We start from the raw sequence: 25770 nt of genomic DNA on the forward strand, positions 1-25770 counted from the left end.
AAATTCATCATCATTCCTGCAGGCCATCCACACTTTGACAGCTTATTTCATTTCTGCCCGCTTTCGTTCGAGAGCCTTCAGCGCTCCGTGTCGAGGGGCCAACACGACACCGAGACTTTGAATTATGCGCGCGTGACTCAAGCGCTTGCGCGCGCGCGCGCATGCTCCGACCTGTCAGAGCCAACGATACACAATTGTCACACGCACTGCGCTGTTCATCGCTTCATAATCTGCCTGTGTTTTGCAATGATTCATTAGATGACATGACCCTTCCACAGCAATTGTTGGAACATTAAAGGAAGAATAAAACAAAAAGTCCCAGCGTGTGGCTGGCGCCGAGTTGAGAGAGGTTTTCGTTTCATGGTGAGTCGTCAACGCTTGCTGCCAAGCTCCGCCCACGTCTTCCCATGAGGTGCCGCGCGTCCGTCTAGTATACCTGCGTCAACTTTGGCGCCGATTAGATGAAAAGGACTAAGTTGGTCTTTGGAAATCAAATCAAAGTGACACACTTTTGGTGAATTTTTGGACGTGACTTCTTTTTTGTCGCTCGACTTAGTATTGACTTTTCTGACAAATTTCGCGTTTGCCAAGTGAAACTGTCTTCGGAGGCTAAATAAATAGAACAAATCCTGGGTTGGAAGCAACTAAGCCATTCAACAAAAATGGCAGACTTCCAGTGCCGTTTCAGGCACGGCTTCTTGAGACTTTTTTTTTTTGTGGGTCTTCTCATGACAGAGGTGCCTACCGAATTACAGCATGTAGGCTGAAGGTGGCTCTGCGAGCTTTGTAAAAGACAATCTTTTTCGAGGCGCGACAGAGCCAGCGTAGCCAAAAATGGCCAATTCAAACCAAAAATGGCAGACTCGCGAGGCTGCTTGCGACATTTCCGTGGGTCGACTCATGACTGACAGATCCACCAAATGTCATGTTGATAAATGAAACTAGCTTGGGAGGGCGCGTTTCGATTGCAAACCCGTTGGGCACAACGGAACCAAAAAAGCTCTTCTTCAAACCACAAGGGGAGTCTCCCGGCCTCTTTTCAGGCATGCCTTCTTGAGACTTTTTTGGTGGGTCTACTCATGATAAATGTGTCTAGCCAATTATACCTCGCTAAATGAAACTGGCTCAGGGGATTCTTTTCTTCTTCTTTTTTTTGAGCCGATGAGCCAATTTAGCTTAAAATGGCCCCTTTAAACTTAAATGGCAGACTGCCTTTGTTTTTACAGAAAAGGCTTTTTGCTACGGTTTTTGTGGATCTTCTCATGATAGACAACGCATTTAAAAAATAAAAAAAATTTACAAAAAAAAAAAAAAATTCCAGTTGGGCACCAAAGAACCAACTGCGCCTCAAATGGTGGATGAACCAAAATACCCGTTACTGCTTCATGGCGAAAAGGCAACTTAGCAAGTTAATGCTAACAGCACAGGATGCTAACAAGAAGAATCAGAACAGGAAAAAAGTGTGCCATTACTCACAAGCGATGATGTTGCCATAGCGATTCTTGTTGCGGTTCTCATCTTTTTTGGCGGTTTCCCAGGGCGCCGTCTGACCCTCCGCCAGAGCCTGAAACACACACACACACACACACACACACACACACACACACACGAGTTAGGATTATTTGGATTATGTCATGTCATGTCATGTCATCTTCCAAACCGCTTATCCTATATAGGGTCGCGGGGAGTTGCTGGAGCCTATCCCAGCCGTCAATGGGCGAAGGCAGACTACACCCCGAACTGGTCGCCAGCCAGTCGCATATTTGGATTATTTTACTCTGTATTGTATGTGTCTTTTAATGGACCACGAGTCTGCTTCATGAACGTTGCTTGATTGATTGATTAATAACTATATTCTTCAAAGATTACTTTTGGGGGGTACTACACTACTTGTAAGATTACTTCTTTACTTTACAAAAGTGTCTTTGTTCTTGTCATATCTTGTAATATTTAAAACATTTTCTTGTAATTTAAAAAAGTCTGACTATTCTTTTATACTATTTTTGTGTTTCCCAAAAACTTTTTTTCCTACTACAATTCTGAATTATGACTTTAATTTGGTGAAGAAAAAATAATAAAGTTGAATACATATTTTTATGGGAAAAACTGTTTCACCCTTATAATTATTCTTATTTTTTCTTGGAAAAAATACAACTTTATTCTCATTCTCAATTACTTGAAATCAAAATCAAAAGGGTACACATTTTTGTTGAAAAACAGACTTTTCTTAAAAAAGAAAAATGCGACTTGATTCCGTAAAATGACTATTTGGCATGATAGTGAAACATTTGTAATGAAAAAGATTTGTTTCCCCATGAGATTACAATTTTAACGCTACTCGTAAAAACCCCCCCCAAAAACAACAACTTTATTTTTAGGGGAAAAAAATGTATAAACCAATGTTGCAAATTTGTGATTTTTGTCTGGTTAGATGACAATTAAAAAAAAGACAATCGGGCTTCTTCTTTCAAATCTAGGATTTATTCTGGCCTTTTATCCCCTCATCTGAGAAAATCCCCAAACCAAATCTGACCGCTTGTCGGCGTTCACCTCGTATTCCTCCTTGAAGCCGTAACCTTGTCCACATTTCATCTGCGTGATGTGTTGGAGGAGGTCGGCCACGCGGATGGCCGGCTGGAACTGACCCGCCTGGAACTGACCTGAGGATCGGCACGCGGACAAAAGTATTGGGACACGCCCAGTGAAGAAACCAATCAGAGGACCCACTGGAGCCAATTGTTGCTCTTTTCTTCTCACGTTTTGGACACTTCGCCTTTGTTTTGTTTGCTGTTGTTGTTGTTGTTACTGCAAAAGTAATGAACCTTCCCAAGAGTACTAGGGTAGGGCTTTTTGTTGTTGTGTCATTTCCAAATAAACAGCTCTTCAAATAGAGTGGCACCATTGCTTTACAAACAAGCCCGTTTGCAAACTACATTTTTAAAAGAAAAATAACCTGGGCTCCTGCGTTCTGTTTTGACTTGATGAAGAGTCACAGAATTGAATTGAATTCCAGGTTTCACCGAATATCGATAACATGCCGTCGACACCAAATGGTCTCGGCTGTGGTCACTTTTGGCCAATCGAAACCTACAAAAACTCCATTTTTCAAATTTACTGGATTGAGTCAAATGATTTGGGTAAAATGTACTCCATTCTAGACTCAACAATCGGAAGTTTCACTTGTCTACCGGATGATGCCATTGATCCATTTTTTCCCCCCAGGTGATTCAAAAGTGTCTGGACAGCGGAGTATCTGTCGAAAAAGCCAGGCAAGCACGGACTCCGGTTTGCTCCCCCATTGCAAGAAGAGGCACGCCGCAATGGTCTGGGCGACGTACCGCTTTGGTAGGCGAGCTCCACCGACTCGCGGCCGCCATACGGGAAGCTCTGCAGCGTCAGCGAGGGCTGGGCGAGCGACGGCTGGCTGCTGTCTGTCAAGCCAGTTAGCAAGGACAAAACGGCGTCAGGGTTACCGCCAACAACGACAACAGCCTTCGCTCCATGTAGACGCTGCTATGGATGGTATGGCGTAGCACTCCAACAAAATCATAAGCAACGTGAGTTTTGCTAGACATGTCTAGCATGGGACGGCCTACAACACATTTTCAAGAAGCCATGCATGAAAAGACACAGCAAGTCCTCCATTTTGGTTGGAAGCAACTTGGGAGATCAACTTGTCCTCAAGGTTTTGTCCATTGGCTACCAAATTGGAAGCACATCGAACTAGACGGATGGGCGGAGCTGAATTACGGGGAAAAAAATTGTCATCGAGTGTGAGGTGCGCGTGAGCGACTTATGCCTGCCGGGACCTTTGTATTTCTTGTCCGTTAATGGTTCACTATTGGGCTAAACGTCTCACTCTTCATCTTAAAGATACATTTATATGGCTGACGTCCTGACTGTTTAAGTCAATGGTGCACTATTTGGCTGAAGCTTCTCCTTGTTGAAGTAAATGCCGCATCATTTGGCAGAATCTTTTCACCGTTTGAATGAATGGTGCATTATTTCGCCAGATTTTCTCGCTGTTTAACGCGATGGTGCGCTTTTTGTGATAGACACTCCTCACTGCTGAGCTTTAATGGCGCACTATTTGGCTGAAGCTCGTCGCTGTAAAAAATGGTGCACTATTTGGCTGAACTTGGTCACTCTTTGTCTAAATAGTGCACTTTTGACAGACACTTCTTACTGTTTATCTTAATGGTGTGTCATTCGGCACAGGACAAAACATGCGAATCCTCCCAAGAATAAAAATGGAAAAAGCTTTTCTTTACCCTCTAGTAAAGGATAAAGAGCAAAAGTGACCGAAAGAAGGAATCCGACAAAAGTGGAGAGCGGTGTGAATGTAATGCGTCATATATATAATATCAAATATAAGCTGTGTAAGCAGAGAGTCAAGATGCGTCTCCACCGAGCGGCCGCACATAAAGGTTAGAAATGACTCTCTCTCAACCCGGCTCTCACCTTCAATTACCCAGCACTGACACATTACAGCCACACAAAATGGCTGCCATTAGCTATAATCACCCTGCATTCAGCTAATGCTATGCTGAATGAGACGGCGGGAGAATAATTGCCCATTCGGGGGGAGCAAGGGAAAAAAAAAACAAAAAAAACATTGAACCAGTCCTGAGCATCTTCCAAAGAAGATGTTCCTGGTGCAAATAAGAAAAATAAAAAAATGCACGCTGTGGGAAGTCAACAAGTACAAATACTTTGTGAATGTACTTGGTCAATTTTTCTTCAGGTACTACTTTAGTACTGCATTTCTTTAAATTATTTATTTTTTTTACATTTCAACACATTTATGGCAGTTAATTCAAGCCAAAGAGAATTACACGCGCACATCAAACAACCACACAACTTCCGCCTGCGTCATGCTAACGCACAATGCAAAAAGCCACCGGCGGGCTAATGAACGACATCGGCAGTCGTAGTGTTTTAACCACCGCATATTTGAACACAACGGATATTTGAACACAAACAGGGCATGTACAGCCACACCGACGGACATCGATTCTTTATCCTCTGCAAACACCGACTACGTTCACTGGAGATTAGCCAGTCACTTACAGTGGTTGTGAAACTACTCTTCTTCCTTTGCGTCTGCATGACAGCCAGTGGCCAAGTCACACACACCAGAAGCATCAATTAATCACGATGAACAGGCTGATTGATTATTAGCATTGATTGCCATCTTGATACTGCACTGTATATTATTATAACGTACAATATTCTAGAGTGCTCGTTTCTTTTTTGCAAAAGAGCAGAGATGGGCAGTCCGTCCCACGGACGGCCATGTCGGTCGGGGACAGGGGATGAGAAGATTTTTAAAAAGGACGGACTAAGCAAGGACGCAAGTGTGTTTTCAAAACACACTTCAAAAATGAGCGTTGTCTTTACATTTCCAAACGTAGTGACTAAAACTCAAAAGTTGTCGGACAATTTAACACTCGAGTAAAGAATCTACTGAAGTACAGTAAGCGTCTGCGCTTGTATTTTGCCACGTGTATTTTCGTTCACTTTTTGCCACGTCTGGTTCTTTTCTGGAGTTTTCTTCCGCTCGGGTGACTTTGCGCCGCCTAGCCACGGAGAAGCTGCGACGGGCCGTCCTTGCGGCGACACAAAAGGCTGACGAAGATGACAAATGACCAAGACGCAGCGAAGGAAATTGATTGTGAGAACCAGACGTGTTTGCACATAAAAGACGCGACATCGCGCCGGCCTTCATCCTGATCCTCGGGATTTGCATGGCATCAGCGTTAACTCCCCCCGTGCGCCCGTGCCTGCGGGAAACGCTGGCGCACGCAGCCCGTTTGCCGCCGCAGGAAACATTGGCGCGTCCTCCCGCTTTCCCGCTGAGGATTCGCGCCATTGCATTGTTGTGCGGCCAATCGGGCCGAGACAAACGCCTGAGCCCAGCACAAAGGCGGCCGGGCTGGCGGATGGCTGCAGCGCCGCGTGTGCACAAACACACAAAACAACACAACAAGCACGCACTCATCCACGGGACACACACACAACAAACACACGCACACACAGGAAAAAAGGCAGGATACACACCACAAAACACACAACACATACACAAAGAAAAAACACGTTCACGTGACACAACACACAAACTCTCAAACACAAAACATAAGACACAGACCACAACACCCGTACACACACGCACACATACGCTGAAGCCGCACCCACGTACAGCACACACACACAAAGGCTATCACAACGCAACACTCGCTCACAGTTATCTATGCACACAAAAACATGACTCCCCCACCACACGCACGCACGCACGCACGCACGCACGCACGCACGCAGCTCAACCCCAGCGCCATTGACTTGGCAAATTTAGCCAAGCTCCCGGGTGCCACCTTTGATCCGTCAATGTGCACGCATCTTTCTCTTTGTCGTACAAGAACGTTTTCCTCGCAGGTGGTCAAACGAAATTCAAATGAACGAAACAGTTTTTCTCACACTTTGCATCAATTGAACGGCCACTGTGCTGATCTGATTTGATTTGATTTGATTTGGCGCGCCTCGGCCACCCGGGGGCAGTACGAGACAGACGTATGATATACTGTACATGGACACGTCAGCTCCTCGCAGAGGATAAAGAACATGAGTGCGAGTATAGTATGTTACATTGAATGTCAAAAGGCGTTGCTTCACTTTTTACGTTCAAATAGCCGCTGTTTCAAGCGTTAGCATTAGCATTAGACTAGTGGACTAAAGTCTCGTACACAACGTGCAATTGTCTTTCCTTTCTGTTTAGCAACTGTAGAGTGGTTTGATTTGAGCTCACTTCCACCACCATACAGTGCTCGTATCTCAAGTTTGCAGCCACAAGTCAAAGCAAAACAAAAACAACAAAATCAGCCAAATGACAGCTAGCTTGTATCTCAAAAGTCTGCTCACTCGCATCTGTACTCGTCCATCTAGATTGCACGGTTGAAATGTTGTAATAATTGGACCAAATCTCGATTCGCACTTCATCTTTGAAGGACCCCTGCAAATCCAGGGCTCCAAATCACAGAAAAAAAAACAAACAAACAAAAACGCACAGTCACTGGTGGGATGATTGCGGGAACACACACGGAGTGAATGCTAATGCTAATGCTCAGGTGATTTTTGTCTTACCCAGAGATGCGGTGGCAGGTACGGGCTCTTTAGACACTGTGGAAAAAAACAACACAATAATCAATAACCGAAACAATAACCCCGGCGTCGTCATGACAACCGAGGAGATGCGATGTCATTGATCGCATCAGATTTTCACGACAGCAAAGTTTAGTACGAATAGCTAGGTTAGTACCAGTCAGCTCTGCTAAATTGGCATTGCAGTTAACAACAAATAGCACCCAAAAAGATTTGGGGGGCTGAGAGTTGATCCTGGTGGTTTTGCGCCTCTTGTCTCCACATGAGAGAAGACAACTTTTTATTCTCTAGTATACATACATTAGTCATTGATTTTCCTTTGGTAGAAAGCAAAATACTGACAATTCCATAAAGTAAGTAAAAAAAAAAAAAATCTCCATCCGTCCATCCATTTTCTGCCCCACTTATCCTCACTAGAAGCACGGACGAGTATGCTGGCGCCTATATTATTTTGAATGATTTGCTATATCATATACTTGAATATAATTCAAACTCATTTTGCTTGAATGTTTTTCCAAAACATGTTAGAAGGCTGGCTACGTGATCCCAGTAGGATCCCATCATCCAATTTTCCACCTAGAATGTCTCAAACACTTTTTTTTCTCCGCAAAAGGTGGATGTGTGTGTGTGTGTGTGTGTGTGTATACCTGAGTAGTAGGAATTGAGCAGGGATTTGCTCTGCAGCGTCTTGCTTCCCTGCATGGAGAAGGAGCAGGAAGAGGGGGAGGCTGAAGGGGAGGAAGAAAAAGCGGAGGATGAGGAAGGGGAGGTGAAGAGCAGGCGAGATGGAAAACAGCAGCAGCAGCGGGAAGCAAGATGAGGAAGCAGGAGGATGCAGAAAAAGGGGAGGGGGGAGAAACGGCGTAAGTAAGCTCCTAGGAAAAAACATCACACAGAACGCCTTGAAGGGGGGTGGGGGTGGGGGGGATGTAGAGATCTCAATCGTCCATATTCAAAACAAGCAGCAACAACGCGCTAGCGCTAATGGCGCCAAATATTGAATTTCCAAAGGGAAAGTCGCAGAGAGCACTTAAACACGCCACACTTTGATTGTGAGCGCAAAGACGGGCGGCAAAAAAGCTTTGATCCTTTTCTTCTCCCTCCCAAGTTAGCTCGCGAGTGCTAACAACAAAGCGGTGCGCTTCGGTGCTCCTTAATTTGCCCGGCCTGGAAATGCGAAGGAAGGCGACAAGTGACGTGGCATCAAGACACAACTCCCTGTGTCACATTGAACGCCACTGCGTTGACTAAACGACAAGTGCGGCTGCATGCAGAGTGCCGTACACGGTCGGCAGAGAGGGGGCGGCTTGCCTAACGTTTAGCGCGAGCTCATTCCAAAGAGAGCCACGGGCAACGGCCAAGCTCCATCCCCTCTGCTGAGTCTTCGCTCCGTCCAGCAGCGTCTGCTGCACGTGCGCAGGGGCGGAGGAGCTCACAGGGCTAACGTGAGGCCAGGCACACCACTTCAGACAAATAAACACATTTCAAATTCAACTGGACAGTGAGCCGGTGAAGGGAGGCCAGAATCGGACTTATGTGCTCCCTCCTATCATCATCATCAGCAGCAGCAGCAGCAGCAGCAGCTTTTTGGACTAACTGGAGACGCTCGAGGAGGACTGGCTGACTCCAAAAGTGAGCGCGTTACACTAATCCAGCCAACATGTAACAAAGGCATGGATTACTGTTTCTGAGTGCTGCTGTGAAAGGAGAAGCTTTGTTACCTAAGACAGGTGCCGAAGATAAAAAATAAAAATAAAAAATAAAAAGATGAATTCAACAACAATACCAACTTGCCGGTCCAATTGAAAGTCACTGTCCCCTTTAAGACCCAAGACTGAGATTGGAGCCTTTAGATAAGGCGCCAGGGGGCCCAAGTCAGCAGGATGGGACAAACAAACACCTCAACTTCTGATTTCTTTTCATTACAATTCAAGAAATTCATTGCCAACAAGGCTTTGATTTTCTCTGGACGGAACAAAAGTAGCCTTCAGGAAAAAGTGTCCCTTTTAAGCTTGGCGGGAAATCCTTCTGACATAGCGCTGGAAGGAAATGCCATACGTTCTTAAGAGGGAACCCGGGGACAGCAATGCAACGAGAAAGGCAAAGGCCCCATAATCGAACCCTGTGGAACTCCACATGACAGTGGGGCAGAGTGAGACTCGGAGCAAAAAAAGTCCTGCCTGCCAAATAGGATCTAAAGCAGGGGTCACCAAGTGCGGTCCTCAAGGGCACCTATCCTGCATGGTGTCCATCTCTGCCCGCCGCAACACACCCGTTTCAAATGATCTGTATCGTCATCAGGCTTCTGCAAAGCTCGCTGATGAGCTGATCATTTCAATGGGGTGTGTTGCAGCGGGGAGGGATGGAAAACATGAGGGTTAGGTGCCCTTGAGGACCGGACTCGGTGACCCCTGGTCTAAAGCATTCTAGAGCCCTTGCGCAAATGGCCAGCAGGTGCTGCGAACGAGCCACCGGATTACCGGCGATTCTCCCGGAATTCCCGATGGCCACGACGCCCCTGGATGGTAAGCCTTAAACTTAACTTTAAACATCAAGGGAAGTGACACGGGCGCATACAACGACAACGCAACGACGACTCTCTTTGTAACAAGTTGAGACACGGGAGCAAAGAGATGCGCAACTCCGTTAGTAAGCCAAGTCTAAAGATGAAGGAAAGCGAGACAGGCGCGAGGGTGTGTTGCACGAGTGCAGCGCTGACAAAGTACCATTTTTCTTGCTTTCTTTCGCTCTTCTCTGCTAACCTTGGCTTTCAATGGCTAAGCACTCCCAAAAGGCCAGCGTGACATTTTCAAGAGAAAAATGCCCTCCTATATACTTCTGTCTAATTATGGGGGACACGTGCCCGCGCGCACACACGCGCACACCCCCACACACACACACACACACCCCCACACACACACACACACGCGCGCGCACTGTGTGTATGCGCAATCATCACAGCGGAGAGAAGTCTAAAAGCGTATAGTAGATGGATGATTTTGACTTTTAGTGGTGGAAAAGGTACGCAAAAAGTATTGGGAAACTTCCGCCAAGTAAAAAGTGAACAAAAGTATTGGGTCAGCTCCATGGTAACTCCCAGACAAATGTATTTGGACTCACCTGGAATGAAAAAGTGAATGACCACAAGCGGTGGGACCAAGGACAGAACCCTGGGGGACTCCACTTTGGAACATTTCGATCACACGACTCTTAGCAAACAGACAACTGCGGAACTCATTGTCACCACGATAGTGAAGGAGAGCAAATACCAGGACGATTGTTTCAAGCACAGAGCAGGAATTTGACAGTCCCTCGCAGTCCACGAGAGCGTGAAGGAACTTACTGAATCCGTTGAGGTCCTGGGTGGAGGTGGAGAAGGGGTCGTCCTTGTGCAGCGTGCTGACTTTGGCCGCGCTCTTGTCGGCCGTGCTGACGGGCCCCATCTCCCTCTGCTGAGTGGAGCTGCTCGCCGTCTCCTTGTGCTTCTTGGCCAACTTCCTGTTGGCATCACGCACACAAAGCGCGAGTGTGAATGAAACTGCGCTGTTGACAACAAGAGAAAACACGTCGTCCCGGATCCAAAGCTAGGCCGGACTTTGCTTTCAAATTGCGAAGCAGGGAAAGGAGGGATGATGGGAACAAGGAGGAGGTCAAGGTGATGAAGGGAGAGAAAAGATGAAGGGCTACGCAACACGCACGCAGCCCAACCCTCCTTCACAGCTCCGTTGGCAACTAGCGGCGACGGCTTCGCGGGTGGACAACACTTTGCCGGACAACAGCCAATTGCTGGGAAAACGTCAACGCGCCGCAGGGATGCGCGTTTTCACCAAGTTTCCCATTTCGCCGTTCACTCATCGAAATGTGGCAAAATTCCCGAGCGTCTGCAACGGGTGTCGTCGTCACAGAAAAGTACGAGCGCATTCCCCGCAGGACGGATGCACGTTGAGGCCAAGTTTGACATTCCTGCACGCAGCAGATCACAGGTACAAGTGTCCTGAAATTAGACGGTTCACGAGTACAAGTTGTAGAAATTTGGCAGATGAAGATGAAGGCACTGGCTGAGTGAGATGAGACGCCAGGCTAGCGGATCCCTCCGAAAAGTAATCGTCCATTTCATTGAGGGTGGAAGCGTCTTTTCAGATCACAACAAGTGTGCTGAAATTGGAAACTAACTTTTTGTTTAAGACCCCCGGGGCACCTTTTAAAACCCCCGAGGGTCTTTGCCGCCAAGGCGTGGGACTTAACAATGGCGGATTGCTTCGAAAAGTAAGAGCACACTACATCAAAGGTGGACGCAGGTTTTGCCCAACTTTCACCTTTCTCCATAAAGCAGATCTTAAGTAGGAGCATCCCGGAGTTTAGACGCTCACAGTAAAAGCTGCCCGGACGTTTGGCGGATGAAGACACGGACTCCGAGAAATGATACCGAAGAACAACGAATCGCTCGTAAAACATTTCATACAGGAAGGATGCAGCTATTGACCAAGTTGCACATTTCCGCATGCTCAAATTTGCCGGTTCACGGAGGGCAGTGTCGAGAATACCGCCGGAACAAGGACCGACTCCAAGAAAGAAGAATTAGCAGTCCATTATTAGGCAGTATTACTGATGTGCGTATCTCCAAATCTCCACCCTTGGGAAGTTGGCCTGCATTTGCATGAAGACCGCTGGAAGGCTTGTAAACACGCAACGGAGGCGGACAGAGGGTTCTACAGCGCGCAGGCCGGCGTGGCGTCGACGCGCTAACGGCAAGTCGTAAGGAGCAATGGTCTCCGCCGGCCGGCTCACATTCATCCCGTTAATGGACTCCTTTCAATGACAAATTCCGCGCATATTGTAAGTGGCAATGAGCGCGGCCTAATCCCTCTCCAATGAATGTCACGCACGCGGCACTTCATTAAGCGGCGAGGTGAGGCGAGCGGGCGCCGACCGCTCCGGGAATCATGGAGCGCTTTGTGGCCCCGGAGCGTTAATTGCCGCCGTTTGAAGCGTTGATAACGAGCGCCGCGCGCATGTTTTTTAGGAGGCGACGAGGCGAGCGGCGCGCCCCCTTCCTCTCCGTTGGGCGCCGTTGTCCAGCCGGATGAGATGAAACCAGGCCACTTTGGGGGAACCGCTGAGAGAAAACACTGCCTCTTAATTGGCGGCGGTTTGCTACATTAGCTGCCCTGAAGGGTTCGTTTAGCTAACGAGCTCCGGGTTCAAATCATCCCAACTACTTTGTCGGCTTTTCGGGGGTGAAGGATTGATGAAGCCGTCTTGTGTTGCGAAAGCGCAAGGCCGAGAGCCGAGAGCACCTTTCAACTCATTTTGAACGTTTCTCTCGAAAAGGCTCAAGTCGCCCCCGAGAGTTCATTAAAAATAGATATGAACGTATAACATTTGACACATTTCACAATCCAAAATCAGATTAGATCTGTGGAAAGATGACAATCGTAGCGGGTGGATCAAAAATGGATTGCAAACAACCCCTATTATGGAAATAAAAAAATCCACAGCTGCAGCATTTGGCTGCCCCAGAACGGTTTCCAACTCAACTGCCTGTTGATGCTACCAGATGGCAGTCGAGCACTGCTTTTGTCTCGATGAAGCTCCCTAGCTCCCTTCAACATAGTTTCTTGGTGCCAAGATGTTGCTAAAGTACTACTTTTGTCGAAATAAAGCCCTTCAAGCAACACGAACTTGGAATGAGCGCTTCTAACAAAAAATGGAGGATTTACTGTGTGTCTTTGCCATGGCCGCTTGGGACTTTTTTGCGGGTCAACGACACGTCGACCATATTTGATGTTGCTAAGTCGAACTGGCTTTGTGGGCTGAATTTTGGAAAACATTCCGCGGCTCCAAAAAATGAGACAATGAGGTAACGAAGACTCACAGTAACGGCTGGAATATCTTGTCGGTCAAAATCAATGCGGTTCTCGCTTCGGAAACAAAGATCTGAAAATCTGAGAAGAGGCGGTGGATTGAATCCTCCTTAATCTCGTCCCTTTGACATCTCTCGCTCGTTGATTGTAATCTCGATTAGATGCGGCTGCTTTTAGGAATATGCACGTGGGATGGGATTATGGAGTCGTCCCGCCGAGGGTGCCGCAGGTTGGCCGCCGCCTTGTTTTGTTTGGTTGTCTCGGAGAGCGGCGGGCGCTGACAGTGGGGACCTCCAAACGTGGCGGATCAAGGCGGGAGCCGCCTCAAAATATCCCGAAGCCAAGCCCCCGATTTTGGAGGCAGCTGGAGGGGCGGCTGGAGGCCAAAGCCAAACAAACTTTCATGTTGCCGTCACAGGGTGGCAGGCAGACGCAGCTCGGGGGAAACGGGAGCACATCAGCAAGCGTGCCAGCGGGGGGCAAATGTTGATTCACAAGAAAAACAACGCCCCCGACCCCCCCCCCCCCCCCCCAAAAAAAAAGACTCAAAAAAGATTTCAATTGACTGGGTCGGTTGAAAGTATTTGGACATACTCAGAGAGTCCAATTGTTGCCTCCCTTTTTCTGAGCCAAATGTAATTCGTATTTTGTCACGAGGAGCATTTTTGAGCACAAACATCTCTCTTTTCTCAAGTAGTAGATATCATTTTGACTGATGATCAAAGCAAACGACTGCACTTGAATGCCAAAGAGAGTATTTGTCGGCCAGGATTTGGGAGTAAATGTAGCATTTTCATGGGGACAAAGTACAAATGTCAGATCATTTCATGTCAAGACAAACATTTTGAGAAGATTGAGGGCTACGTTGGAATAAAAATGCGCATGCAAGGGGACAGGTTGGACACATCCGTGGACAACATTGTTGCTACCCCTCTGTTCAGGAAACAGAACAGCAGAGTGGGAACAGAAATGACTTGAACCTGACTGAAGAAAAAGCTACTTTCATGAAAATCAACCAATGGAAATTAGACTGGATTTGACTTGCGGTTCAACAGAATCATCGTAAAAAAACAAAGACATGAAGCGGGCCTGCACCAAGATGATGGTGCCCCTGGAAAAGATTGGAAATCGTTTGGCCACAGGGACAAGGCGCGAGGTGAGGTGTCTTCAAACTTGTAACCAGTCAGTCGGCCTCTTTCAAGTAGTTGCCGTGCTGTTTGGTGACATGGTGCGGAGCACACCAAACATGGCACAGAGGATGTCAATGACAGCTCTCTGGGAAAGACCATGAGAGAGAAGCACGTGAAAGGTAAAAGCGGCAAAAGCAGCTCCGCGCTCCTTCGTCTACAGTTGCACACACTTGTCCCAAGATCCAACCACTTTGGGCGTGGCCACAGGAAGGAAATCGATGACGCATTGAACAGACCGGTAATACAGATGGGAACAAAAGCAAGCTCCACACAAATCAAAGGTGAACTCCAACCCCAGTGTCGGATCACACCGGCCAAAGCGCACGTCACGGAAGAACGAAATGGCAAACCATTTCCAAATTGCATGTTTGACGAGCCGCAAGGCTTCTCATGGGGGAATGTCTTGAGGACAGACGAGACGAGGCGCATCGGCTCCGAGTTCACAGATGCCAAACTCAAGCCGAGCAAGAAAAGAAGCGCCTGTTCGGGCGTGCGATCGGTTCCGTTCTGGGGCAACATCTGCCGCAGAATCGGACAATCGGTTCGAGTCCCAAGACTACCGTGCCATGTGCCCGGTGGCACAAAGCTTGGCCTGCGTCGTCTTGCAACGCGCGCGCCAATGAGCCGAAACACACCGGAGTGACTGAGATTGGACCTTTGTCAAGTTGGAGCCCAGATCTCGACCCCGGCGGAATTGCGGCCGAAACGTGCCGCCGGGACAAAGCGGCCAGGCCGGCCGTCGAACGTGCGGCGACCATGAAGAGCGGGGCCCAAGTCCAAATCGGTCAGAACGGAATACGGTGATTGCGCAACAAAGTCTGAAGTTGAGGGTTGGGGGGCCTCTTTCATTGGCTTTGTCTTTGCAACTAATTCTGTTGAACCACACACACTTGAAAATGTCGGACTTTGATCTTTTCGTCCATTCATGTTATTTCTGTGGCCGCTCCGGGCTTTTCTTGCATTCGACGAGGGCTTCCAACAATCCTCGAGATGTAGAGTCGATATCGAGACATACATGGACATGGACGTGGACGTGGGCATTTTTTGTTGCAAAAGTACTGGCACACGTACTCGTGCCCGCGCCTGCTTGGGTGTTTGTCAGGTCAGCAGAGGAGGAATGAGCATGTCGGGTAACGATGCGTTTACTTACAGGTAATACGAGTAGGAATACGCATGTCTTCTGAAGCGTGGTGAAGGCCCGCGATGAGCAAAGAAGAAGCCACGACCCAGAAGAAGGACAAACACAACCAGTCAATGGATTAGTGCACCTTCCGCTTCCGCTTTGGATTCCATCATGAGCAATATTGCCATTGTTATCCGGAGCGCTAGTGCTATTGCTAGTTCTAGTGGAAGTCATATTTTGATTATGTTCTATTTGATTTAGCAAGTGCTGTCATTGTCATCATGTTTTGCTTCATATATAGATTTTTCAAAAGATTTGAATCAATGTGTAGCAACATATAGTCATATCATTTGCAAGTACGGTAACGGCGTATCGTTATCAACTACCGCTACTCATTTGAATGCACTTCATTGGTGCTCGTTTGCGAAAACGGTTTTGGAATTGTACTATTGTACCATTGCCAATGTTTTATGTTTGTTTTAATGTGATATTTTTTAACGTCTTGTATGCAAACGCGGGTGGACTCTCAGTTTTCAGAGCAATGAAAAAAGTGTTGGAATCAAAACACTTTTCATTGGAAATGTGTCTAAAAAAGCCATTCGGTTCATATTCCGTCTTTCTGTTTTGTGTGTTGTTCTTTTTCTCCGCTAAAGGTTTTTTCCCCCCGTCAAGAAGATCGGCGGCCATAAAAAAAGAAAAAAGACGTCGATGTTGTTTTCCACCACCCGCCGAGAGCAAAGAAGAAGAAAAGAGTAGACAGAGGAACAAAGAAAGAAGATGAAAGGAGAATCGAACGCGTGGCGTGATGACATGTCGGGTTCCAGGATCGATACCCGCATACCCGACCGAGAGCGGCGCGAGCGCACGCGCATCCCCCCGCCCACCCACCGTGTCACTCATTCAACCACTCTGTTCACAACAGAATTGATTTTTTTTTTTCCTTTGGTTACTGGTTGAGCAAAGAAAGCACATTTTTGGTCATGGCGTCAACATAGAAGGCCGCATAGAAAAAAAAAGGCCTTATTGTGACTTGTAATTTGAGGTGCGCCTTGCATCAAGGGATGTGCGACTTTGACATCCAAGCAAAAACAGAGCAACCTGTTTTTTTGGGGGGTTTGGCCATTACGCCAACAGAAAGTTTGCATTGACTAAATAGTTGCGGAAAGCACTTGTCAGGCGCTGTAGGTTGAGCTACGACTCGCTGTCGTTTAGCGTGTTGACTTTGCTTCATAAGCGCCAGAGTTCGGCGAAGCGCTCGTGAAGACCTTTCATTTGAGGTACGACTCGGATGAAATGATTGCTGAATCTAATTGGACGAAATTTGCACGCAAACCAATCCCGTTTTTTCTTTTTGTGATGGCGTCATCGGATGAGGCTGGCTTGAAAAAAAACAAAAACACGATGAGTTTTGGAATGTGTTTGTCAAGCCTTTTCATTCGAGGCCGAGGGGCATGCGTCAAAAGCCGTCGAAGTGGATGAGGAGCCCAAAACGCCGTTGGTGAGTGCGTCGCCATGGAAGGCGGTACTGAGCAAATCACGACCGTTGGGCAAGGTGCTCACCCCGCGCTTTGATGTGGTTGTTTGTCCCCTCATGCGATATCGTCCTGAATTGCGCGAGTTGAATAAGCGGTCGAGGTTTGGGGTGAGATTTGGGGTGATGACATCATCACGCAAGCTGGTATTGACATGATGTGGAGATTCCACAGTTCACAATCAAACGCCACCAAAAAAGCGTGTCTGTGCACTGCCTTCATGTCCAGCAAGTTTGGAGACAATGGCTGGAATGCATTTGCTTTACGTTTGACATCTTGAACCTTGCCGGGACTCGGACCCTGACGTCGATACGTCGACACCCGCCCAAAGCTTTGAGACGGCCAAAAGTCGTCGAGGAGAGCATAACGGCTTCGGTTGCACGGTGCCTTTTGCGCTCTGGCGAGATGGAGCGGCCACGCTTGTCGGCGCAATGGGCTGGCGCCACACCATTGGGCCAGCTCCTCCTCGCCGACGTTCGGCGGGAAGCTTTTTAACGGGCCGCTCTGCCGACGACCTCCTCGTGATGTTAATAAAGTGCAGAGCGCCTCCGGCGCCGCCGTAAAAGCCGCACATGTTCAAAGTGGCCATAAATATTCATACGCCGCCGAAAAAACACTCGGCCGGCTTGTGTGCGTGTGAGAACGGAAGACAAAGAGGCAAATTTGAAGTCGCAGGCAGCAGGCGGGCAGGCGGGCAGGCAGGCAGGCAGGCAGCGCTCGCTGAGCTCATCCACCACGCACATCGCATCCTAAAGCCGTTTTACGAGATCCTCATTAAAGGAACGAGAGAACGCATTTGTCAGTAGCGAGACAAGAGAAAGGGCAATGCTGAGGGCTGGAAATGAATTGAGCGCTCAAACCTTCAAAAGTAAAAGCTCTCCGTGAATGTATGCATGGAAAATGTGGAATTCTGTGAAAACGGGACATCGTTGCAAGACCGCCAAAAAATGTGAAACGCATTTCCAACGCATCCCGATTGAGCTGAACATTTGGAAGAATTTCAAGTCGCTGCGCCATGGGCAATGATTCACTTCATTTGTCGATGGTCTGCTTTCAATTGCCAGTGGTGGTCAGTGGGAAATGCCAAATGCCGAAAATGTGGGAAAATAATTCCAAAGAGGGCACATTTTCAAAGGGGGGAAAAAAATTGGAAGCTTTTCAAATGTGAGAAAAAGTTGCCAAGATGTCCTCAATGGATGCTTTGGATCTGTTGAGGAATCTGGACACATCGAAAAATTGTAAAAGGTTTCCATCAATTTGAGGAATTTTGCAATGGACAATTTGAAACATTGAAGACATTTGGAACACCGCAAAGAGTAGCCTGGATGTCCAGAATTCATTTTCTTTGTTGGTTTAAAATGGTAGAGGATTGTGAAAAGCAGCTCAAGTGTGAAACGTCCCCCTTCCTTTGGGGAATTTTGAAAGAGAAACTTTAGAATTCTGGCGGAAATGTGAATTGTTGGAATATCCCAAATGGCCGGGATGTCCTGAATAAAGTCAACAGTGTTGAGTTGATTCGTTTGAACGGGTTGAGAACTCTGGAAAGAGGCTCAATTTGTGAGAAATCTTGAAAAGGACAACTTTGGAATTCTGGGGAAATTGGGAATTTGGCGAAACACGAAATGAGTACCTGGAGAACTTCTTGATTCATTTGGGAGATTTTGTCCTGGCGAGCGGTCAAATCGGCACGCTTGGGCAAAAAAAACGAAAAAAAAACAACATATTGAAATGTCCTGAATGAGCGCCATGAAGTGCGTCATTCCCACCTAGCAGGATCACAGGGTGGAAAAGTACACCATAAAATCCCCAGACGGCATGTAAATCAGACTTTTACGAGCAAAATCTGCAAGGTGGTTCACACTTTAAAAGCAGCAGCGTTCAGTTTGATTTTTTTTCATGACAACAGCAGCGAACAGTACGTGGGAACATTTCATTTGGCGGGATTAGCATATAGCAATGTGACGAGCCATCGTTTTAAAAAGGTAAACTTGCATTTGTTATTTGCTATTGGATCTTTTTCTAATCTGGGCAAAATAAAAGCCAGAGACTGAGATGTTGCATTTTTGTTGAAAAAAATCAAAGGACATAAATAGAGCAGAAAGAGTGCTTGGGGAGCGAGGGGGTGTGGTGGGGAAAAAAAAAAGGTCAGACATGACCGAACTCGTTTTTGTTTTTTTTTTTCCCTCAGACCTCTCAGCTTGGTTTTGTAAAGACGTTGCCTCGTGCCGCTCGGCCATTAGAAAGGAGAAACGTTCTCCCGACAACGGCGGCACGCTAACGACCGGGGGTCCATGTTGGCTAACGACTGGCGGCCCATTTCCCAGGCGGGAGTCAAACGGACACTTTTCAGCCACTTAGCCACAAGCCAATCAAGCGCGCTAGACCAGGTCAAAGGTCGGCGCAAAATCAGCCATTGAACAATGTCTCAAACTGTCCGGGGAGGGGGCATGCCGGGGGTGGGGCCGGGAGGTCGGTCGCCACGCCAAACAAGCAGAAAATGGTCCATATTGGTATCGTGTCCATTGTGCGGCTGTGAACCAAGAAAATTGGCCCACAAGAAATGTGTCGATCCCCTTTAAAAAGTGCATCAAACATGTACTTGTGATTATTTTGCACCATGGGCAAAACAAAGGCCAGCAATATTGACTTTATGGAGATGGTGAAACGGAAGGCGGAATGTTCTCTTTGAACTAAAAGGCCCACCACTTGCGGCGCATTTTGGTGCGTGGCTTCTCGAGACTTTTTGTGGCTCTAAGTCCAGCGGATTTCCAACGAGCTTCGGGGGCTGAATTGTCCAAAAACATTCCACGGTTGTTTCGGCTCGGTGTGCCTCCGCTTTTGGGCAAAATGACAGATTCCCGAGCCTTTGTTCTGGGAGTGTTTAAGTCAGGGGAAGCCCTCAAAACACATGTTTGCACAACATCAAATAATGACAAGAAGAATCATTTTCTGACCAAAGCCTTTTGGAGACGTTTTTACTTGAGTGTGCCTGTCAATCATTGATTATCCCGCAATCGCTGTGTCCTTGTCCAAATATCGTCAATCATACCCAATGGTAACTGACCCTGAAAACGAAATCTGGTCTAGGGTGGCAAAATGACAGCAATTTTGTGGGAAGTGGGAATGTATGCAAATACCAAAAAAAAAAAAAAAAATCCTAAAGTGAAGGCAGGCTCTTAGTAGGCTTGAGATGGAATTGGGGCAGAACGAGTGAATTGTGAATGGATCACAGGTGTGTTTTCTGAGGGGAAAAAAGGAAGAGAAAGAGAAGCCAGGAAAGGAGGTGGAGGAGGAGAGCGGATGCGGAGAAGCAAACATACGATACCCCACGCTCAGAGTTCTCCACGTGTGAATCTCTCTATCGGAGCAAGAAGGGCAAGAAGGCAGGCGCGGGGCAGGACGGGAAGGGGCGGAGCCAAAACCAGGAAGCAGGATGGAGAGAGACATAAAAGGGCGAGAGAGCACAGTCAGAGAGCTCATCACAGTCGGCCCGCGCCTCGCTTTCATTATTTGCACCAAAACGTTGGCTGTCTGCAAATACAGAAAAAGACAAACGTTGCCCGCCGCCCTCGATGACTTTTTGCTCACATTCGCACCTCTATACAACTAGCGCTGATTTAAAAAGAATATACGTATACAGATATATCTATCTACCTATGGCTCGTATATACATATGTACGTTGCCATCGCCGTCTGTCGTATTTGCCACGACGTGTAGGCTGTTGGAATATGTTTGATGCTTAATATTAGGGGTGCAACAAAAACGGTTAGAACCGGAAAAGCGCTTTTGTGATTTAAAAGGTGCGAGCGCATCCAATGCAACCGGATCGAATCGCTCCACTTTGAAATGTATCGAATCGAGAGATATGAATCTTAGGAGGAACTGGCACATTTACAGTACAGTCAAATTCATTCAAATGTGTGTAAAATAACAACAAAAAAGTAACTGCGTCACACGCTATCGAATTGCGCCATACGATTGAATCGCAATCAACCGAGTCCAACCGAACCGAATGGTGCCGCTTTGAAATCGAACCGTCCTTGAATCGTTTCGCACCCAACGTATCCAAAACCGTATCCAATCATCTTTTGTGGAGACCCCTACTTAATATACAATGTTGAATTGCCTTTTGATTTATGTCAGCTGCACAATAAACAGTACTACTCAAACGGTTTCCAATGTCTTTTTTTGACAGCAAGCGTCGAGCGTCGCGCATTGCGCGCATTTCTCTGCGCTCCTTTTTCCGCGCTCCTTTTTCCACACTCCTTTTTCCGCGCTCCTTTTCCCGCGCTCCTTTTCCCGCGCTCCGTGCAATCTTGCCTTGAAGATTTTGGGAGAGCAGCCCGCGACAAGAAAAGCTCCTCGGGCTTGGAAAGGTTTAAATAACAAGCGTTTTCCATCAGAGAGCACATGTCATATCAATCAGGTTTTGGAGCTTGCGTTTATTATTTATAGACGGTGGTCTCGGGGCCCCGGGGCGCCGCTTCCCGGAGCCCCCCGAGGGCCCACCTGCTTGCGGGAACATCACATTGCCATTAAGGCTTCACTTCACGTCTTTATTAGCCGCGTCGGCCGCCTTCTCGGCCAAGATAAACGCCTCCCTGAAAGATTCATCAGACAGTTGCCCGCGCTCGTTTCAAGAGCTTTTCTTTTTGGGGCCTTTTTTTCTTTTTAAACCCGGAAATAATTGATGGGCCCTGAGAGGCTTGCGAGACATTGTCTGACAGAGGCCAAAAGCACTTTTGGAGACATCAGGATCAAGTGTGATGGATGAAGCCAATAAGTGGCTCAGCTGTCGGCGGGCGGGACGTCGCAATAACGCACTCAAGACATAAATACTTTCTTAGTTGTTCTTGTAGGAATATGAGCAACACTTCGAGTTGGTTTGACTTTTGACCACTTGGTGAGCAGAACCGCGAAAAAAGGCGGGAGGAGTCCCACATTTTGCTTTGAAGCAGACGTTCTAGGGATTCGAGCCCCGTGGAATGGCTTTTGAAAATTCAGCAACATGAAATTTGGCCGACATGAGTAAAGCCACCAAAAGTCTCAACAGGCCAGAAACAGAAAGTAGCAGACACTTTATGCCTAATTGCTCCATTGCGCCCAACCAGATCCAGCCCCCGAAAAGTGCAGTCGCCAAAGCCCGGTTCATAATTGAGCGAGAGGAAATGTGGTAGGCGTGTTTCAAAAGCTGCTCTCAACAAGCCACATGCCTGCAAAGACGCACCAAGTAGGCCATTTGAGGCCAAAGTGCCTCAACGGGGTTAAATCAAATCAAGTCAAGCCGCTTGCCCATAACAACGTGACGTTTGGGGGGGCGAATCTCTCACGAGTAGAGCCACCAAAAACAAAGTCTGCCATTTTGCTTTGACGGCGAGCTTGGCCATTCGCAGGCTTGCGTCAAAGACAAAGCGACCGCGGGATCGCTCGGCTTTTGGAATCGGGTCGATCCGAACAAAAGTGCACACAAGCTGCTCATTTGGAGCGCGGCGGCAAATCGCGACGAGCTCCCAGAAGCGCGACCAGCGGGCCGAGCGCCTCGGAATCGGCCCCAGCCAATCCTGCGGCCGCCAAGGCTTTCCCAAATCGACGCAAAGCGCTTGCGCTCCTTAAGGCTTTTGACACCAAATGTACACACGGAGCTGCGGCGCAATCACAACAAACAAGCGCTCCGCCGCCGCCGCCGATCGCTGATTGCATTAGCATATTTGTCAGATGCTCCACAATCACGAGTCGGCAACGTTCCGCGGCGAGGGGCCACTCGGGCTGCGCGTTGCGCTTTTTCTCATGCCGATGAAAACAAAATGGCACGTTGGCCGAATAACGTGGGAGGCTTTGAGCGCTGCAGCGTCAAGGTCTGAAAGGAGGCGGGCGGCAGAGAAAAAACAAGACGTCCAAGCAATCAGCGAGCACAAACTACCGCTTGTTTGTCCGTAATAGCGGCCCCAACGTTTGAAGGGATCTATTTGAGGTGGAGAGTTCTTTTGGAAAGACGCCCACCGCTATTTTGTTGTCATGCGGCAAGGGGACGTACGTCTTTCCAGCACAACTTTTTCACGGATTTTCATTGACTTTTTTTTAGTCGCTTGAAAAAACGGCGAAACAAAAAACAGGCTAACGAGCTCGCGCCGCCTCGGTCGCTCGCGCTGGATTTGAACTTGTTGTTTTCTGCCTCCAGACACAAAGTATGCACAAGTGCTTCCATCCATCAATAATTCGTTAGCCTTGATCCCGACTTAGCTTCAAATCGATACTTTTTCCGGTTCTAAGCGGAGTTTTTGGAGTCAGCGTAGTGAGCCCAACGATGACGTCACCCGCAACTACAAAAAGTCCCTTTTGCGTCGGGGTTATTTTTTGGGGGGGATTCTCGCTGTTTTACCAGGTGAACCGTTTTTTTTTTTTTATCATGTTTTACGGCGTGCGATCGAAGACTTGTTGGTTGTCGTCGTGGTTTTCTGCCTGGCAACGTGCACCAAATGAAACATTTGAAACATTCAGGCAAACTTGAAAATATGACCCTTTCGAGGTAAGAGCTCGTAAAATTCTTTGGAACACTCGTCCATACATGAATACGTGCAGGAAGGCCGGCCATTTTCGATCCGATTGAAGAGCTCGCCGGGTTTCATCTGACGTCACAAAGTCTGAAGAAATGTTCCAAATGTAATACGATATATCAAGTAAGTATGAAAGAGACGAGTTATTTACAACGTTTTAGCGAGAAAAGACGTCGATTGCATTTGCGGCAGAGTAAAGAAGATGAGGAAGAAAAAGAAAGCAAGGAGAGGTAAGCAGTGGCGACGGACAAAACTCAAAAATATTTGGCCATGTGTTTTTCATCGACTCGTAAATTAGCGTTGAGCGTACTTTTATGTCACTTTTCTTTACTTTGGCTTCGGCATGTCTATTTTGTAAATGTGTTCATTTAAGCCGGCGAGGAAAAAAAAAAGTGCTCAAAACCTAAACACTTTGCACCTATTTTAATGTATGCAAAAATTCAAGTTTGAAGCGCTTCCATTTCACCTTTTTGTCTACTTTTGAAATTGATTCAATCAAGCAAAACAAAACAAGCATCGAAACAAAATTGTGTGCAAAAGCTCATCGTTTGCCCTTTTGCTAGGTGCAGCGCAGGCGTTTTGTTTTTTGTTCTTTTTCATATCGAAGAGCAGTTACATTTGCCTGTATTTCACTTTTGCTCAGTATATCGATATCGATATCTATATCGATAAAAAAAAGCCACAACCAACCTGCGCTTGAAGGTGAGGACCAGTCCTAGGAGGATGACGATGAACATGAGGATGCCCGTGATCACGCCCGCCAACTTGACCGTGCCGTCCACGGGCTTTTCCGGCTCCATGGCGTCCGAGTCCTGCGTGGAGGCGCCTACGCGGGAAACATACACACGGGCGCGCGCGCGCCAAGTCACGGGGAGCTCATCAAAAGTCAGGCGCTCCACACCCACCCCCACAAAAACCACACCAAAGGCATGCGGGCGGGCGGTTGGGGCAACAATCCCAAGGTGAAGATGTTGTGCATGGCATTGGGATGAAGTCAAGGGCAACGTGAAGCGGGGGGGACGGGGGGCGCCTTTCATGTTTGCCGGCGGCCTGCCTGGGACCGACGGCCACTTTGAATGGGCTCCACTTTGCCAGCGGAACGAGCGGCGCGGAAAACCAAACGCAAACTACGAATGGAAAAGCTTTTAGCCTTTTGGACTCGCTGTCCAAATCGATGGAATGCCTTCAAGCTTTTGGTGACATTGGCGAGTCGGCCGCGCGGCCTTTCCGGCCTCCGCTCGGGAACGCCGCAAACGCAATCAAAGCGACCAGAAAACGCCGCAGATGGAAAAAGGGAATAACGGGCGAGTACGTCACCTTGGCCAATCGAGACGTTTTGGCTGGCCGCTCGCTTTCCTGCTGGCAGATGTTTACCATTTTTGCTGTTGCGGATTTTCCATGTCGACTTTTGCTGTTGTATCTCATTTTTGTCTCATACACCTTTTCCCCCTATTGTATTTTATGGCGCCTATGAACATTTGGCAAAATTTCCATCGCATTTGCCGACTCCAATTTTTCCGAAAACTTGGGAGCCGATTTTTACTTGAGTCAAATCTTGTAATTAACGTGGGAAAAAAACGCAAAGTATATTTCAATTCAAAGACTGTTTTAATAGCTGTCTCCGATCATCGAATACGATTCTTTTGCCGTGAAATACGACCGTTGAACGATGCGACTAACCCGGTATCCGCGCAAATGATTTTCGATTTCCCCAAAGAGCCGTCGAGCAACTTTTGAAGGTCAAACTCGGTCAAAGTGACTCCCCCCCCCAAGTTTGGCTGCAAAGTGAGCAGAGGTCAGCTCGGCTGCCGCAGCGAGTTCATCGAACGTTTTTTGGAAGGCGTTCTAAAATTGAAATGCATCTCCATCGTTAACGCTTGAACTTTGACAGGTCTTTTTCTGGCTCTCGAGTTTGCTGTTGTCTTACGTTGTTGTGTGCGGATGCTGCTGCGGCTCCTTTCCGCTGCTGTGCCTGCGTTTTGACGGGTGACATTTTTGCTGCGGTGACGTCTAGTTGTGCTCTTCTGCTTTGTTTCATCCGACGTCGCTTTTGCTCCAATGTGGCCTTTTTCCGTCGCTCGCGTTTTTTTTGTTTTTGTGGTTTTTTTGGTGTTTTTTTTTGTGCCTTTGCGCGGCGCTAACGACAACACGTGACCAGGTCCCGTGACGGCCCGTCGAGCCGCGCGTTTGTCATTCAGCGAGAGCCTGCGGCGATTTCCGGCTCCTCCGTGTGCTCCCTGCCCTCCTAATGGTGGCGAGAGCTTCATCAAATGGCCACGGCGGCGGCCCCGCGCTTCCGTCATGTGGCGCGGCCTCATCCTCCTGCCCGCAGGGCGTCGGCCACGCCAAGC

The 25770-nt window shown here is 47.8% G+C and overlaps 1 protein-coding gene across 12 annotated transcripts in view; it reads right to left on the bottom strand.

Annotated features, from left to right (window-relative positions):
• The window catches only part of ptprt (protein tyrosine phosphatase receptor type T), a 107330-nt gene that overhangs the window by 20925 nt on the left and 60635 nt on the right, over positions 1-25770 (bottom strand). For 4 of the 12 annotated variants that reach the window (XM_086039684.1, XM_086039680.1, XM_086039691.1 and 1 more), the window contains 8 exons: positions 24110-24245; positions 15360-15389; positions 10499-10653; positions 7803-7883; positions 7138-7173; positions 3339-3431; positions 2551-2660; positions 1477-1564 (listed from right to left, as the gene is read on the bottom strand). In XM_086039684.1, the coding sequence (XP_085895810.1) occupies positions 1477-1564; positions 2551-2660; positions 3339-3431; positions 7138-7173; positions 7803-7883; positions 10499-10653; positions 15360-15389; positions 24110-24245 (729 nt within the window). Of the gene's footprint in view, positions 1-1476; positions 1565-2550; positions 2661-3338; positions 3432-7137; positions 7174-7802; positions 7884-10498; positions 10654-15359; positions 15390-20189; positions 20223-24109; positions 24246-25770 lie in introns of all 12 variants that reach the window. The other 8 variants (XM_086039682.1, XM_086039679.1, XM_086039686.1 and 5 more) reach the window with 4 other exon arrangements.

The sequence above is a fragment of the Filicampus tigris genome, chromosome 9 (genome assembly GCF_054856515.1).
Source record: "Filicampus tigris isolate MCC_2025a chromosome 9, RoL_Ftig_1.0, whole genome shotgun sequence".
In the NCBI taxonomy this organism is placed as follows: Eukaryota; Metazoa; Chordata; class Actinopteri; order Syngnathiformes; family Syngnathidae; genus Filicampus; species Filicampus tigris.